This window comes from Balearica regulorum, chromosome 1 (assembly GCF_011004875.1).
Source record: "Balearica regulorum gibbericeps isolate bBalReg1 chromosome 1, bBalReg1.pri, whole genome shotgun sequence".
Classification (NCBI taxonomy): domain Eukaryota; kingdom Metazoa; phylum Chordata; class Aves; order Gruiformes; family Gruidae; genus Balearica; species Balearica regulorum.
In genome coordinates this window covers 153,644,815-153,662,448 of record NC_046184.1, presented here as the reverse complement: position 1 = coordinate 153,662,448, position 17,634 = coordinate 153,644,815, and the positions used below count along the sequence as shown (strand labels likewise).

Below are 17,634 nucleotides of genomic sequence, written 5' to 3'. Positions count from 1 at the left end.
CCAGGAATGGGGCATCCACAGCCTCTCTGGGCAACCTGTTCCAGTACCTCACCACTCTAGCAGTAAAGAATTTCTTTCTAACATCTAATCTAAATCGACCCTCCTTCAGCTTAAACACATTACCCCTTGTCCTGTCACTACACTCCCTGATAAACAGCCCCTGTCCATCTTTCCTGTAGGCCCCTTCAGGTACTGGAAGGCTGCTATAAGATCTCCCCAGAGCCTTCTCTTCTCCAGGCTGAACAACCCCAACTCTCTCAGCCTGTCCTCATAGGAGAGGTGCTCCAGCCCTCTGATCAGCTTTGTGGCCCTCCTCTGGACTTGCTCCAACAGCTCCATGTCTCTCCTGTACTGGGGCCCCCAGAGCTGGACGCAGTACTCCAGGTGGGGTCTCACCAGAGTGGAGTAGAGGGGCAGGATCACCTCCCTTGACCTGCTGGTCTTGTTGTTGTTGTTTTTTCAAAAAAACATTGGAATTTGGTTTTGGGAAACTATTTTAAAATTCCCATCTAAAAGCTGGGACAGAGAACACAGATTTCTACTAAAATTAATGCTTTGCATTTCAAGGAGTAGCTTCCACGATAATAAAAGAATTCATTAAAACACATAAATTCTTCACCCTTTTTATATTTTCTGAATTGCACTAAAGGGTTACCTTTACCCATGTAGAGCACCTGTATATGGTTTCTACTGTGACACAACTTGTTTTTCAGTTCTTACTGAGTTGTATAGAAGTCCTGGATATCCAGTTAGAGCAAAGATTGTTCAAAAATCAATTTGTGTATTTCAAGAGTATAGTGGGAGTAGATTCAGGTTAATTTTACACCCTCTGGCTCTCCTCCCCTCAACCACCTCCAACAAAAATTGCAATCACTGAAATATTATTTTGGGCAATCCAAAATGTCAAGTATTTGGTGCTGCTTACAAATGATTACTGTGTGGGAGGTTGTCCCATACAGAACCTTCACGGGATGTGTGAATCCCAGGTCATTTCCTCTTTGGCTTAATTAGGGTAGAAACTTAAACTTTGGCCTTCAATTATTAGGAGAGGAAACTTGTTGCAGATTTGTTCTAGCATGAGTCCTGCAGTCTTGTAATACAGTTCATCATCACTGAGTTTAATCACAGTGGGCTGGAACCTGTTTCCTTTTTCGCATCCAAACGTTGTGGGCTGTAGAATCACTGTTTCAGAGACCCACCAAGTATTTAGCCAACTGATACAAACCAGAATATCTCTAGCAAGAGACTGCCCAAACCCCCATTATTAGGACTCTCTACATGAAAGGTAGAATAGAATTGTTTTGGTTGGAAAAGATCATCACGTCCAACCGTTAACTTAACACTGCTACATCCACCACTAAACTATGTCCCTAAGCACCACATCTATATGTCATTCAAATACCTCTGGGGATGGAGACTCAACCACTTCCCTGAGCAGCCTGTTCCAATGATTGACAACACTTTTGGTGAACACATTTTTCCTAATACCCGATCTAAACCTCCCCTGGCACAACTTGAGGCTGTTTTCTCTTGTCCTGTCACTTGTTACTTGGGAAAGAGACCAACCCCCACCTGGCTACAACCTCCTTTCAGGCAGTTGTAGAGAGCGAGAAGGTCTCCCCTCAGCCTCCTCTTCTCCAGGCTAAACAACCCCAGTTCCCTCAGCCACTCCTCACAAGACTTGTGCTCTAGACCCTTCCCCAGCTTCATTGCCCTTCTCTGGACACGCTCCAGCACCTCAGTGTCCTTCTTGTAGTGAGGGGCCCAAAAGTGAACACAGTATTTGAGGTGTGGCCTCACCAGTGCCGAGTACAGGAGGACAATCACTCCCCTATTCCTGCTGGCCACACTGTTCCTGACACAAGCCAGGACGCTGTTGGCCTTCTTGGCCACCTGGGCACACTGCTGGCTCATATTCAGCTGGCTGTCGACCAGCACCCCCAGGTCCTTTTCCTCCAGGCAGATTTCCAGCCACTCTTCCCCAAGCCTGTAGGAGACTGAAATTTGGAACTGGCTGTGATATCTTAGAAGAAGGATCTGAATTTCAGTCTTTGGTATCTTAGCCAACCAGTGTGGCTGTAGGCCATGAGGTTGGATGACAGCAGCCTGTCAGAGTCTCCTCCTCCTCATTGTCCTCTCTGCTTTGTGACTAGTGCCAAGGTTGCCCTGAGTCCAATCCTTCATTTCTGAACGTTCTCAAGTGCTTAGGAATTGAGTGAAGGAAGTGCTCCTGCCTTGGTCTGCACCAAGTTGAACCACTGCTGTTGTAGTATAATACATTTTGTGCACAGAAAAATAGTCCACAGGGATATCTTGGAGCTAGAATTTCCAAAATCTTAATATTCAAAGTGTTGTTTGAAGGGACAGGGCAATGTCTTGATTTTGACATTGATACCTGTAATGTTGCTGTTTACTTGTGTGATTGGTGTTTGGATTTCAGGTCTTGTCTTAACATTTCTTAGTACTTTTAATTAGCAATGTTCTCTTCTAAATCCTTTCCCATATAAATAATTGTTACATGGGGTAAAGCTGGACAGATGGTTCTTGCTTATAGAATCCTATCAGAAGCCGTTAATTAGGTTTCAGTGGGTGTCCCTGCCCATGGCAGGGGGGTTGCAACTAGATAATCTTTAAGGTCCCTTCCAACCCAAACCATTGTGTGATTCTGTGGTGCGAAAGTAAAGTTAGTCTGAGCTATATTAATTGTTCAATTAACAATGAAGATTCTTCTGTATGCTACAAGTATTAAATCAGGAAAGACCATGCCAAATATAGAGGTATAGATTCAGCTGAAAAATGATTTTTGCTTCAAGGAACAAAATACTGTGCATAGAGGATGTTGCTGTTATTGCTGTAAACACGTCTTAGGCAAATATTTTTTATACAATATCTGCGGTAATAGAGCGTTTAAAAGTGGACTTCATCTCACCTAATTCTTGGTATCTAAAAATAAAGCAGTAAAGTACCTCTGCTCCCTCTATGATAGCTGAGGAGAGACAGGTATGTCTGTTGGTGATTCATCCCACCCTAAATGCGGTGTCTAAGCTGCATGGAATGAATTGCTCTCCAGTGGTGAGCCATTTGACCTTTAAATGGCAGCAGATGAGATGGGTCCTGTCCACAATCAATAGGAAATGGAGGTTCTCCAATGAACATTGTGTCCTTCAAACGTGTGGTTGTCTTTCGGGGGTTTGCTTATCCCTGTTACTGCTTTATCACAGTTGTCAGATTACCCCCCCCCCCCGCCCCCAAACTTTCTCTTCTGAGGTTCCTTGTCTGTCTCCAAGCAGTTTCTTTCTGGGTTTAAGGAATGAAGAGGTAAGGAAAGTAATTAGGGTAGAGTTGTTTGTCTTATTTAGAAAGCTAATTTTTTATTAAAAAAACAAAAAGCAAAGGATTTTGTATCCCTTGATTGTGTGTTTTATAAGGAGAGAGAGAAAAAGCAAAGATCACTCAATATGTTAGATTAGAGATTGATACCTCAGAGACTTGGTACACTATAAAGTTGTTTGGCCAGTAGATTTTACTTAGCAAGATGAAATTTCTCTTCAGAGCAGAGGTCAAATGTCTCAGGATTGTGGAGGATGTGCTAGAGAGGTAGGAACTCAAAACATTATTAGGAAAAAATGCCTTATTTCTCTGAAGTGTACCAGTGACCCAGCCTTCCAGAAGCTATTTACCTGTACATATACTTTCATGCTTTTAACTTCCACAAGTCTTTTTCTTGTATTTACATTCTTTTGGTGGACAATGCACCTTCAGGATTCTTGATTTAGCCTGTTGTTAGATAGATAGACAAAAATAGTAGTCACGAGGACAATTATGTGGAAACATGAAAAGGGACCAAACAATAGCAGCAACAGCCAATCCTTAACTGTTTGGGGAACAGAACTTTGGCAAAATTAGTTCCCTGGATTGCTTATAATGAATTTAAGAGAATAGTTTGGAAGGATAAGGACTTCTGAGATCTGGTGTCTTCCTTCAGACTTCCTTATGGAATCTGTTGGGGAAATCTTTTTTTTGTTTTAAAAAAAATGAAGTGTCATGAAAGACTGGCTTACTAAAGTTGACATACTAGAATAAACTGGTGATTCATATTAGTGGGAAGTGGAGCAGTAATAATTTTAAGTGTACTGAAGGAGTTTGGTGAAATTGCTAATGTACAAAAATATTCTAATTAAAACCAGATAGAAAATGAGGTTGCAGTAAATGGTATTTGTATCTTCAAAAATTGGGGAAGCATGATCTGAATGCTTTCTTACATAATATCTTGCTAACCTGTGGGGCTCAGTGCCATATATCTAATCAGAAGAGCTTAGTATGGTTCAAAAATAATTGGACTTTTAGATGTATGACATTGATTTATACAGGAAAAAAAATATAAACCTGGTTGCTAGATCTACAGCCTTATTTTATGATAACCAAGTGTGTCAGATTAAACATAACTGTTAATGAACTTAACATAGGAGGGGCAAAAGAGTCCAGTTTCTGTGAAGGAAAACCAAGCTGTGCACATCTGTGCAGATTAACAGTAATGAATAAATGAATGACTCTGTCTAATAAATTTCTTAAAATCTTTGAAAGTAAAGCTCTCTGGTTTTCAGTACACCACAGCTAATTTTGGGTGTGTTTTAAGATTCTGTCCTTGCCCAGCTGTTAAATATACTTATTCATAAATCTGAATAATTTATTAGTAGCTGAATGGTATGAGTTGTGTAAAACTTGCTATTGGTTCAAAGTTATTTAAGTAGATGAATGTAAGAGAAGACTTGTGGTGTTTCCTTGGGATCCCAAGGAGGCTGGGCACCTGGCAATGTGTGACACCCAGCCAAGCTGAGACCTGTGCAAGCGTGTGTATGTCCTGGAAAGGTTTTTATTCTGTAGTGGCTTCTAACAGAGCCACAACTGTGTGTTGAGACAAGTCCTCAGGCTTGGAGCAGTGGGTAGTGTTTCAGTCTCACGCTTACAATGTGCAAACAGTGCCCAAACAAACAAAAGTAGTGTTGAGTTGAAGCATGCCACTAAATTCTGGTCATCCATTTGAAAATAGAAGGGAAAGATTTCTGCTGGTATTGGAAAAATCAGAATCGGGTAGGAATGAGTTAGTGAGGATATGTATATGCCATAATGAATAATTTACAGAAAGCAAGGTGGGTGGTATTTATTTTGACCACAATACAAGATCAGAGGTACATTCAATACTGTGAACATTAATTAAAAACTGCTTCCTTATTCCTTATGTAATGTCTTGCTAACCTGTGGAGCTCAGTGCTGTGTGATAGCTACTCTGAAGAGCTTAATAACGTTCAAAAGTAATTAGACTTTTGGATCGATACCATCCTCTGTTATCTTATACAGGAGAAAGATAAACTCTCCAGCTTCAAAGACAAGTTAGTAATGACCAACACTGAAAAAACTTGACTGTCAGCCATTGCCCATTAAAAAAGCTTGAGTATCAGTCACTGCCACTGCTCAGTTAGGAAAGAGGTTGAGGGCAGACGGTCTGCTGGTAGATACCGCTTGCTGAAAAACAGTTTTGCAAATGGGCTCTTGTCTGGGCCGCCTTGGTTTTACTTTGAAAGTGTAAAACCTCCAGGACCATGAGTGAAATGACATGTCTTACATACTGCTTGTCTTGGGATGTTAGTATATAAGGAAGTCAAACACTGCAGGGGGACTATCATCAGAAAAGCAACTAAAATTAGTGTTACAGGAGTTATTGATAGATTTCTATCATGGCAATACTCATTTGGATTTTTTTTTTTTTAATTGGAGATGTATGTTTACTATGTATGACTTAGTTGACCTTGCATGCCTCCAACACCAAGGAGAGCAGGTGAGATTGCTTGCTTGCATGCATATCAACACCACGACATCAGTTAGGGAAACCCTATTCACACTTCTTGTACTTGAACCAGGGAGAGAACAATGTAACTGTAAAATTACCAGTTGATATGAAAATGTCTTATGTTAGTTTGCAGAATATAACGGATTTTTTTTTTTTTTTGTATCTTACTTTGTAAAAACAACTTATGACCAAATTTATTGCATGAATTTGTTTTGGATCTTACGAGATTTGAATTAGCAAGTATCTTAAGGTTATCTGCATTTTTTGCAGGGTATTATAGAAAAATCAAAAGTGAAAGGAATTCCTATCATTATTGATGCCGTAAGTATTTTCTTGATTCAGTCAGTGGTTTCACGTTTAAGAATCTATTCAGTAAATGTTCTTCTTACTGGTTTTTGCAGGATGGACTGTGGCTCATTTCCCAGCAGCCTTCTCTTATTCAAGGCTACCAGCGAGCTATTCTTACTCCAAACTATATGGAGTTTAGTAGACTGTATGAAGCCATGGTGAGCTGTTTTCCTTTTTGATATTTAAGTACATGCAAGTTTAGTCTTTTAGTCTTTAAAAATAAACAACTTATTACTGGCTTAAATGTTATGGGCTGTTTCTTATATGGAAAAGCAGCATTCTCTGGGGTTTTATTCCATGGGATAATCACCACAACAATGCATATTCTTAAACAGAGCTCTTTTTTAAAGACGACCTTTTCTTATGCATTTTTTGGCATTGCAGAGGGTATAGAAAAAAATACCTGGAAAGACTGATACTGCTGCTTTGTTTTTTTCTCCCCCTTTCCCCCTGCCCATATGCTGAAGTAGCATGTGTTAGAGTATGTTGTTCTAGTAGTAAAATATGTACTGTGTATGGAATTCTTGTGTTATAGCTTAGAGACCCCGTAGACAGTAGTGATCATCATGGATGTGTATTAAGACTCAGCCAAGCCATGGGGAATTTGACAATTGTTCAAAAGGGAGAAAGAGATCTTATTTCAGATGGAGAGAAAGGTAAGTGAAGCCTTTTGCTTTTACCAATGTGATTTTTTTTTTGTTTTGTTTGCTTTCAGTCATAGTCCAGTGGTTGGACTATATAGTAATTGATTGACTGTATTCCCCTGAAGACTGAAGGCGAGGTATGACTGTCTTTGCAGATCACCTTTAGATGATTTGTGTAAATTGATGTTTTAAGAGTGCAACTTATTTGCTGAAAAAAGTTGCTGATTTTATTTCTCATTTAAATGGCTATAACTTATGTTTTACATTACACAGGTATTGAGACATTAATTTTTTAATCTTTGTGAACTGTTCTAAAATCCTTAGCTGAGATGGTCTATATAAGTGCCGATGTTGTTGCTAAATTAATGCAGACTAATATTGTTGTTTCACCATATATCGGTGTGTGTGAAAAGTGAAGATGTCTTGAGGTTCATGAGCTGCTCAGTTCTTTCATACTGTCTGCCATGGGGCTGTAGATTAGCATGTACATATATGACTTGTACATTAGCCCTGACAATTTAAAAAACAAAACCAAAAAAACCCCACCAAATTAACTCTAGATTGTCATTACAACTTTTTAAAAGAGTCACTTATAAATATGGTTAAAGTATTCTTAATAAAATTAGCTGCCTGTCTGATGCTTTTTATACTGATCATTTACTGTGATCAGTATAAAATTAATTCATGAGTGCATTCACTGCATGGTCTTATTTCACACACATAACAAGGCGCAGCTCTGCCTCTAATTGCTTGAAATGCTAATCTCTCTGATAAATGTTTATGCTGCTTCAGAACCGTTTGGTATATACAGTCAATTTTTCATTATTAGGAGCCATGGGAGTCTTTTATACCAGAAAAACAGATGCAATAAGGCAACTGGTTTGTGCAGAGCCACCTTCCACATACCCCCATTAGTACAGGTACTACAGCAGACTGTGAAACAAGCTGGGACCTGGAAGCAATATAGTTATGCCCGTGTGCTGAAGGACTTTGGTTGGTCATATAGTACCCAAGTTGGCCTGCATGAAGTCTGCTGTCATTCTTGCACCCATAGCAGGCTTGATTTGTAATCTTGGACAGTCAGGCCAGGCTTAAGGGAGGATGAACTCTGCCAGAGGATTAAATATCCTGGCTCCGGTTTATGCCAGCTAGAGAGCTTTAGAGTACTGTAGTGTATCTTCTTCCTCTGTTTTTATGTCAACCATGTTCTTTTTATGCAGGATTGTTGCTTTTTTTATGAATGTCGGGAAAACTGGGCGAGTGCTTTAGATTGAGGACATTACCTAGTATATCTCTGTTCTCCTTCTGAGCTGTTATTCTTGAGATAAGTGTATCCCCACCACTGCGGGAGAGAGGGGACGGTCTGTCACCGTTGTCTGTTGTCACGCAGGATTCAAAAACCAGGAAACAACTGAAACTCTTTCCCATTTCAATTTTGAATGTTCAGGTGTGGCACAAGTTTGGTGTATGTCTTTTGGGGCTTTTCGTTGGTTTTAATTTTTTTCCCACCTTGTTCTTTGTCTCTGTTGGGTTCTGATATTTTTTTTTCTTAGTTAAGTGGCTTTTTGATTTGAAATAAGAACAGTTCTGTGCCTTTATAGCAGTTATTTGATGTCCAGCTATAGGCTGCTTTCTTGTTCTTACCTTGGTTCTATCACCGATGCTTTCTCTCTCCTGGATTACAGACATTATAGGCAGCATTGCTGAGCTGTAAGAAAGCAGCTGTCAGGTTTAATACAGGTTTAATAATGTCTGTTACAAATGCTGTTTTTAGGGTTTGTGTTGCCTGCAAGAAGGTTCCTTAGAATTTTGCAGAAACTATAGACTTTAGCTTCCTTTTAACAAGAACGTTCTTTGGATCTGGGAGTTACTGTCAGTCAATTTTTTAAAAGCTTCTCAAATGCAAAATTACATTGAGAAAGGAGATTCTACCGTCTGCTCTGTGCCTGAACACAGAACAAGTTGTCATGTCACTGACCTTGAATTCTTTCCCAGGTTTTTTGCTCTTAACTTCTGCTTTTTTCACCTGTCTGTTCTTTTGATCTGATGTTATTTTTTTCAGCTGAGACAACATACATGATGATTCCAGTGTGAGGGAAATCCAGATCATTAGTTCAGGCCAATGTTTTCTGAGCATAGTCAAATATTATGAAAAGATCTGTGTACTCCTCTTGCCTTTTATTTTTCATATCATCATCTGTTTGTAGTGCTTAAGCCATACCCATTTTCAGGCATTTCCTGCTTGAGCTCATGTGCTTAGCTCACTGATGCAGTAGTCTCCATATATCACTTCTAAACTTTCTCCTTTGGGAATATACTACATGCATGCTTTCTGGGGGAGGGGAAAAAAAAAAAGTAAGTCTCAATGCTCTCCAAGAAAATGAGAAATTGCAAACTTAACAATGTAGCTTTAGTGTTCAACACTTGGCTGTTGTGGAAGAAAGGCTTCCAGAGAATGCAGAATTTTGCAACAAGGAAGACTGGCTTGGTGAACACTTTTATAGCTTAGAGTGATTATGATGGTTATTTTCACAATACTTTTATTCGTGAGTCTCTAGGAAATTCAGTAGCCAATTTACTTCTGTTGGTTGAAGACAAAAAGGGTTATGAGGTGATTTGATAGTGAGCTGGGTGGAAGTACAGCTGTTGGTGAAGGATTACTGTCAGCAGATAGCTCTGTAATCTAAGCAGGACAGGCACCATAAATTTGAATTGGAAGCTGAATCTTAATAAATTCAGATTAAAAGTAAGGCAGATTTTATTAACAGACAAATTTAGCTGTGACAATAACATACCTAGAATTTTGATCATCAGAGTCCCAAACTGTAAAGTACTTGGACATCTTTCATGTTTGTTTTTATGAATCAGATTAGATGATGCAGGTGGTTTCTTATGGCCTTAAAATCAGTACTGAATCATGTCCGTGGGCTCTCTGAAATCAGTAGCAGTCTTACACTGCAAAGGAGGTTTTTCTAAAATCTGTCTCCGTTTCAGTTATGAGCTGCCAACTGCCCTGTAAACATAATCACCAAGGTTTTAAAGTAAGTTTTATATACTCTTTTTCTCTTTCCTTTTGCAATTTCACGTTATAGCTTGGTCTACAGTTGTTGATTCCCTGCTCTACAAAGATGAGCTTCACCATGCTCTTGGTAGGTGATATCAGTGCCATCACTGACCAGGGTAGGAATGAGTACTCAGCCTGTGGGTAAAAGGTAAGTCAGCTTTTATTCACTATGGCACAGCTCTCTAAGGTTTTCTTTTTATTATTCTTTGGAGAACTGGTCAATAATAAAGTGTGGTTATACCAGTCTTAGTTCCTAACATGTTTAAAATTTGGTTAGGTCCTTGAAGTAGAGGATTTGGATTTTTGTTTTTAAATGTTATAATGAGTTTTTCTGTATTTTCCCCTGCACCTGCCTTTCAAAAGGCAGAGTTTATGGGTAACCAGCACGCTGCTGCCTGTGACTACTTTCAGCTGGAGCCAGTAGCCAAACATAGTTTCTCTCCAGTTGCCCAGCTGCAGCTATGGTCAAGAGAAGCAAAGAAGCATGTGAGAGGGATTATTGAATACTGAATATGGAGTAAAAAGCCAGCTCTTGCCAGAAATCCCCAAGCAGTACTTAGAATTTCTGCCATTTGTTCCCCATACAGCCGGAAAGGAAGCTATTCAGTGCTTGTCAGTCCCTAGCTCACTTAGCTAAAAGCTCTTACGGTGTCCAGCTGCCCAGCAAATTTTGCCAAGATTTTAACTGAGAGACAGTACCTTTGTCTCCAGTCCTGCTTCTGCAGAGTGAGCAAAACAGGGAGGTCGTGGTTCCAGTCCACGGTGCCTGTGCTCTCCGCTGCATGCTCAGCCCAGCCTGCTGTCTCCCTAGTGTTGCTCATCCACCATCACATCCGTCCCCTGGCTTCTGCACCAATCCAAGAAAAGTAATGTACAATTTGGATTAATTTCTTTTAACTTAAATTGCCTGCTGTCTCACACTCAAGGACCTATCTAAGTTTTAAAAGTGTGATTAGGGAATATAAAAGTATAAGCACCCTTTATATAAAAGCCAACTTACATTTTCCACATCAGTTGAGTGATTTCTCCAGCCCAAGTCATTAATACTGGTTTCCCTGTCTGTATGCACTCTGGGACATGTTTCTGGGAGTCCACAATCTCCAGCTATGTACTTTTGTGAACTAACTTGCAAAAGGAAAAAGATAAATTTCTTACTAGTATGAATATCTGCCAGCTCAGAGATGTATACTGCTAAAAGATTTTACTCAAATCTGATAATGGTCTAAACCTGAGTCTTGCATTTGATAGAGCAAAATGGTCCTTGATAGCTACGTTATTTTGTATAGAAAATTGAAATCTTAAGCCTTTTAATTAAACAAGACTATTTGTTGTTCTGTGGGGTAGCTGATGGTAGCTGATCTAATCCATTTGGAGCATATCAGAAGTCAGAATGGTGGTACCTTTGATGCACAGATCCCTAAGCGCGTTAGGATAAGTGTAATACTCCTGCTTTGTAAGAGGAAGACAAGTGCAGAGAACTTGTTCAGGACATCTGAGGTTCAAGAATTAAAAGTTTATCTCCAGGCTGGCTTTTGATTTGCAGCCTCAATAAGTGTGATGTTTCACATAGGCTCTTTGGCCTTCTTTATCATCATTGGCATTATGTGGTTAGCTTTTAGCTAGCCCATATTTCACATTCTGTGTTCTAAACAAAAACATCAAAGATTAATCCCTGTTTTGTGGGGGTTTTTTTCACTACTATGAATATTGTGAATCAAGAACACACAGACATAGATTACTTTTTATACTATGTGGGCCTTTGGTTTTCTAACTGTAATGTGTCTAGGAGCTAGTGGTGTAAGTAGGGCTGCCTGTGCACAGCCACGTCAAAATTCGTGCTTCCCAGTTCACTCGTAGTGCTTGATCTCAACAAAACTACTAAATTTTATTATTTTTTTTTCCTTCAAAGAGAGGACAGCTATTTTCAGTTACATAACAGATTGGGTTTTTTAATTAAGCATACAGTACACGTAAATGGATCATTCTTCTGGGCTTTGATCTGCCAGCAGAGTTTGGGCTGGCAGTTCATTGAGCTTAAAACTTGCTGGCAATGGTATAGTTAAAAGTTGACACCATGATCTGAGTGCTTCCCCAAATGCTAATGTTTATCTTATCCTCAAGGACTGCTGAAAAGGGGGAGCGACTGTAACTTTTATTTTGTGGCCTGAAATGTATTAAACATAGAGCTACTAAATGACTTGGCCATAGTTACTCAGGCAGTCTGGGGCAGAGTTTTGAATTGTGTGGAGTCTAAAACTCTGGAATGTCTACTTTCCAATATTCTGTCAGTATGACAACCTTCTTTTTTTTTGTTGCTGTTGCACTCATATTTCAGTACAAATTGTTTTCATGGACTTAGGTACGCAAGAAATCTGGGTGACTATACGTGAGGGACGTGTTGCATTTGCTGTGTGCAGCTCTGGCAGTATTTATGTGCTATTTAATCACTGAGATTATGTTGAAACTATTGAATAGGGCTGTGGTTGTTCTGACTCTAGCAGATCTCCTTGCCATACTTCATACAGCGATTTTTTCAACAATAGTATTTTTATTTCATTTAGCCTTTTCTTATGATAGTATATGTATGCCCCATGGGTAAGTGCTAGGGAGCTGGGATTTGTTTGGTTTTGGTGGTTTTTTCCAGAAAGTTACTTAGCATAAATCAATTTTCATTAAAAGGCTGTCTATCAATTATACTGAGTATACTGAGGGGTTTTTTTTTTGGGGGGGGGGGGTGGGGTGGGGTGGTGTGACTCATCACCCTGTGAAATAATGACAGCAGATTTGGTTGTCCAGACCTGTTAAAAACCAAAACAAGACACCCAGCCCCAGCAGCCAATTTGACTGGCATTAGTCATGTGTTTCTATCTCTTAAGGACTGTCAGCTGAACTATAGATGAACCTGTCCATTACTTTGATTGGGACTAGTGTCAGACTAATTGACCTTAAGTGGCCTCAGTTGCTGCCTGTTAAGGATGACACATTGTGGTGATTTCAGTCTTTGCAGTTTCCCTGTTGTCCAGCATCCAGTTGTCTTGGACTCCTCAGCTGTTCCAAGAACCATGTTTTGTAGGCTTTCCGATCTACATGTTCATCGCTAGTTGAAGGTGGTATAGCCTCACTGAGCAATAGACTGAAAAATACTTCATCCTTGTGTAAATACATCATTCTGCAGCTCTCCAGGGACTAGAACTGCCTGCCTTCTCGGCATCGTCACTGGCTATTCAGTCATGTCCATCTAATCGAGGTCTTGTAACATTTGCCAGTGGTTGTCACTGCTCAGTGCAGCATATAAGGATGTCACCCCTGTGGTCTGTAAAGAACTGCTTGAGCTGTCTTCACAGCGGGTCACAGATGTGTAGTGGAGGATGTTGGACTGGGGGAGTGGGAAGACAGCAGTTTTATTTTTGTTCTTCCAGGAGCAGGCAGGGAAAAGCATCAGGAAGAATTTGTCCTTTGTGGATTTGGCAGTATGCCAGTTTGTCTTGATGGTAGTGTGGGATTCCTGCTTTTATTTTAAAAGCTCTTAACGGTGACTATACTTCAGAGGAGTTTTTCATTCCTTTTCCCATCACCTGTTCTGATGTTCATCATCCTTTTATTTTGAGATATTCTTTGAGGAACTGAGCTTTTGCGCAAGAATTGCCTGAGCGTTATACCTTTCTCCCCTCATTCAAGTGAATTTCCTGTAGTTCTGCTTCTTTGAAGCTATTGCGTGGATTTGTTTTGCAGCATCTCTGTGCAGAGTACAAAGGTCTGCTTTTGTTGTTGCCTGTGAGGTAGTCTGCACATATTTGAGACTTACTTTTTAAAAAACCACAAACAAAAGACCACTTTTTTTTTTTTTTTTTTTTTTGTAGTGGGGTATTATAATTGGCCTAGTTTGAGGAGATCTTGCTTTCGTGTATAGCTGAAAACTGACTGGAAGGTTGTGGGGCTAGAGAATGGTGGCAGATGGTGACATACAGCTAATAAGCAGGGGCTTGTGCTCAGCTGTCAGTCAGAAGGCCCCAAAGCTTTTGAACAGAGGATTTCCATCCTGCCCCCTGCCAGGAGTTCAAGCCCTCAAAGTGAAAATCCTGTGAGATACCATCTTCAAAGTAGCAGAATTAGAGGTAATTTCTCCAAAGCACTGTATTTAAAAATAAAATAAAATAAACCACGCCACCTAAAAAGGCGTAGCTTTTTCAAATCGCTAACTCAGAAGAGCATTGCACTTGTGAAATTGGACATTAACTACTGCTCCCTGAGAAACACGTCCAGAATCTTAATTTGGGAGGGAGGGGGGAGGGGAGAAGAGTGATTGGGAAAATTAACTGCTGGCAACGCTGCAGCAGTGTCTGCTGTGTTCATGGTGACTAATGAATCTTTGCCCTCTCAGTGGCAGCAAAAATGCACAACTGCCTGGCCTCATGAGCCCAGCAATTACTGCTGGAAGAATCGGTAGGAAATAGAAGTGAAGTACAATTCTTTGCTGCACCAAGTAACAAAAAGCAGAAATGAACCATGCAAATGAACTGGAAAGGGTTTGCTTGTGCTAAGTAGTTTTTTTACATCTTGCTATTTAAGAAGGTTTACCTGCAAGTCCTTCAATTTCGTCCAGATTTTTCCCATTATTTTGTAAGAGAAAAATTGCTTTTAAAAATAGGGATACTACTCTCTCTCAAACACTTGGGCTCCTCTGTTCATACACCTTGGAGAAACCCAACCCAAGTGAATTGAGAAAATTGAGGTAAGAGCTGTTGTCTGAGCAACGTCTTGCTTTATACTTTGCTTGTGTACTTGGCATGCTGAGGAGCACACAAACCATTGTGCGTGTAGTCCTGAACCTGCGTAGCTCCGCAGTAGCTGACTGGAGATGCTAAGGATCGCTACTTGGCCACCAGTGATCCTGCCAGCTCTTACGTTCTCCTAGGAGAGGAAAATACATTTTTCCTGAGATTTTTTTTTTCCAGAGCCTAGCAAGAAGGAAAGCTAAGGATAGATACATATGCACAAGAGAGTTTGGAGAAGGGCAGCAGAACTGATGCTGTTTTCTTTTTGTGTGTCTTAGGTATCCTTCAGGCTTCCTACTTGGGCTTGTTGAGAGTGGAGAACAAAGGCGTTTTAAATTTAGTGAAACCATTTGCATGTTCTTAGCTAAAGCTCCACAAAGAGATCCGTTTGATCAAGGTCCTTTGTATATTTAAAATAGAAGTATAACATCTGATATTCCGACAGAGCCTATCCACAGTGACACTGCTGACAGAAACATACACAGATGCTGAGGGGACAGTTCACTGGCAGAAAAAGAGGTCACTCTTTGCATATGGTTTTTACAAAGCCTAAGGAAAAGGCAGTTTTCAGTAAAATACCTTTCTGATGGGCATAGCAGAAGATATTGCAGATTTTGGTTCTATTTTGCATTTGCTGTTTGTAAAACACCTTGGTTTACATTTGTAGATTCTGAAGGTCAGAGACTCTGGAGACCTGCATTTGTGCAGTAGCTTTGGTCCAGTTTGGGGTGATTGATCATTCTGGCAGCATCAGTTTGCATCAATCACTCATCTCATTAGTGACCAGATCTTCTGTGCAGGCTGAGTGAAGTGGAGAAAGTGTATACATTGTGCAATGATACTTGTAAAGGATTGAAAAGTAATTAGAAAAGTATGTCTTAAATGTTAATGCAATGTATTTTTTGAGAGTAGTGTATTTCAGCATATGCTGCTGCCTGTGGTTGATCTCTTACCTGTCGATCTCTGCGTGCCTCAGAGGTTAACCCTCACAGCTACGGTGATATCATTGTAAATAGAAGAAAAATGCACATGACGACTGTTTTTGGTTTGTCTGTTCATAGTACTTGTATGCAGTCACGAAGGAAGCAGCCGGAGATGTGGTGGACAGGGAGACCTCCTTTCTGGTTCTCTTGGAGTCTTAGCGCACTGGGCATTTCTTGCTGGAGCAGAAAAAACGAATGGGTATGAATATTAATTAATAACTTCTTAATTCTCCAAATGAAATTGGAGTCATTAGGACTAAGGTATCCATGTACTTGTAAAAATGTAAGGGTGTTCTAGAAAAGTCTACATAATAGTTAGAATTTTCATAAGACAAACTTTTCAGTAATTTAACTTCTCCCAAGTTTGAGGCAGAAGAGTGTGAACCTGGATCGAGGCCCAAGGCCATATATGTGTCTATGGGGAATGCGTTTTCAAAACAACTGAATCTAGGCAGAAAGTATGAAGAATAAATAAGTGGTAGTCACTGGCAGGAACATCTCTGTAATTCAAAAAAATGTGTTATTTAGCTTTGTTTTTGTAATTTGGTGAATGCTCTTACATTGGACCTAAGTAATTCAGTGGGGTAATTCAGGTAAGTTGAAACTTGCAAATAAAATAGCATTTCCGAGAGGGTGGCCATTTTAGAGCCGAGTGGCAGTCCAGCTTGGTCATACATCAGACAGCCACACACCGGCAGCTGGCTGTTGGCTCTTCTGTGAATTGATGTCAATTCCTATCCTACTAGTTGGTCCACAGAGTCATGTAGTCCTTCGGTGAAAGTGGCTGCTTTAAATAAAGTTGAAAGGAACCCTGACATAAGCAGTGAGGGAATAACAGTCCCTCTTCCCAGTAAGTAATGAGCTGTTGAAGCCTGAGGAGATGAGACCTTTTGTACTCTTTTGGAGGCACCATGCAGATGCACACAGTTAGACGTCTGTGGGAGTTAGCTGGTCTGTGCTGGTGTTACTGTGAGAGCACTGCACTGGGTCGCCCAGGATGAGTGAGGCACCAGCTGAACCGGACTTTAAAATTCTGAAATCGAACATACCCAGAATGAACAGTGAAACCAAAGAATGTGTATCTATCTGAAGTTGTAGCTGCCACTAAAGGAGTCATTTTGGTTCACGTCATTTTTGCATGGTGTACAACAGACCAGTATGACATTGTTGGAGACATTAGCAAATGCAGAACATGTTCTTCAGACTCTCCTGACTTGGGCTCCTGCGGCTTTTCCAAACAGCTTGCTCAGAAACTCCTTTATTTTATAGATAAAGGAAAAGTGAGAGAGCATAATTGGCATCAGCAATATGTTGTGTCTCCTGTGGTGGCGTTAAGGTGACCCTTCTCACACACCTGCTGTACAGATCCTGTTTGCCTCGTGTGTTTCAGGAAAGGAGGAGCTTTTTGGGTTTCGTGAATCAGGGCATCAGCTTGTAGACCGCGCTGCGGGCAGTCCGGCCAGTCCTTCCACACTTCTGCCTGGCTCTGTTGTTTCAGAATGGGTCTGTGCAGAGCAGGGTTTTGAAATGTTAAGATTGGCTTAATGTTAAGATAGGCTTTCAGGGCTGCTAATAGCAGATAGGATTCTCCTGTTAAGTACGTGGGATGCTAAGGTGGTATCTTTGGAGTACAGCGTATTTTGAACTGGTTATGCAGAAACCTTAGGAATAGGTGCTTCAGCTCTCCGGAGCCCAGAAGCCGGTGCACAGCTCTTGTTTCAGAGCAGTATTTGGGTATCCAGGACTGACTTTCAAGATGGCTTAAATACTCCCTCCTGCACCTTGATGAGTGTATGAAGTTGCAGTTTTCAAGGAAGACATACTTGAAGCTGCCCTGGTCGTAAACTGAACTTTCTGCTTTGCCTGTGCTTTATACAGTGATCCTTCACAAAACTGTCACTTGGCACAGAAGTCAATGGGACCTTAGAGACAAAGAGGCAGCTATGTCCCAGCCACCGCTGAGCGTTGTGAG

The 17,634-nt window shown here is 40.5% G+C and overlaps 1 protein-coding gene across 8 annotated transcripts in view; it reads left to right on the top strand.

Moving 5' to 3' along the window:
* NAXD (NAD(P)HX dehydratase) overlaps positions 1 to 17,634 on the top strand; it is a 54,382-nt gene that overhangs the window by 33,744 nt on the left and 3,004 nt on the right. For 7 of the 8 annotated variants that reach the window (XM_075740067.1, XM_075740088.1, XM_075740104.1 and 4 more), the window contains 4 exons: positions 6,119 to 6,169; positions 6,250 to 6,354; positions 6,732 to 6,852; positions 15,741 to 15,861. In XM_075740067.1, coding sequence (XP_075596182.1) covers positions 6,119 to 6,169; positions 6,250 to 6,354; positions 6,732 to 6,852; positions 15,741 to 15,861 — 398 coding nt within the window. Of the gene's footprint in view, positions 1 to 6,118; positions 6,170 to 6,249; positions 6,355 to 6,731; positions 6,853 to 9,932; positions 10,053 to 15,740; positions 15,862 to 17,634 lie in introns of those variants that run through there. The other variant, XR_012833002.1, reaches the window with a different exon arrangement.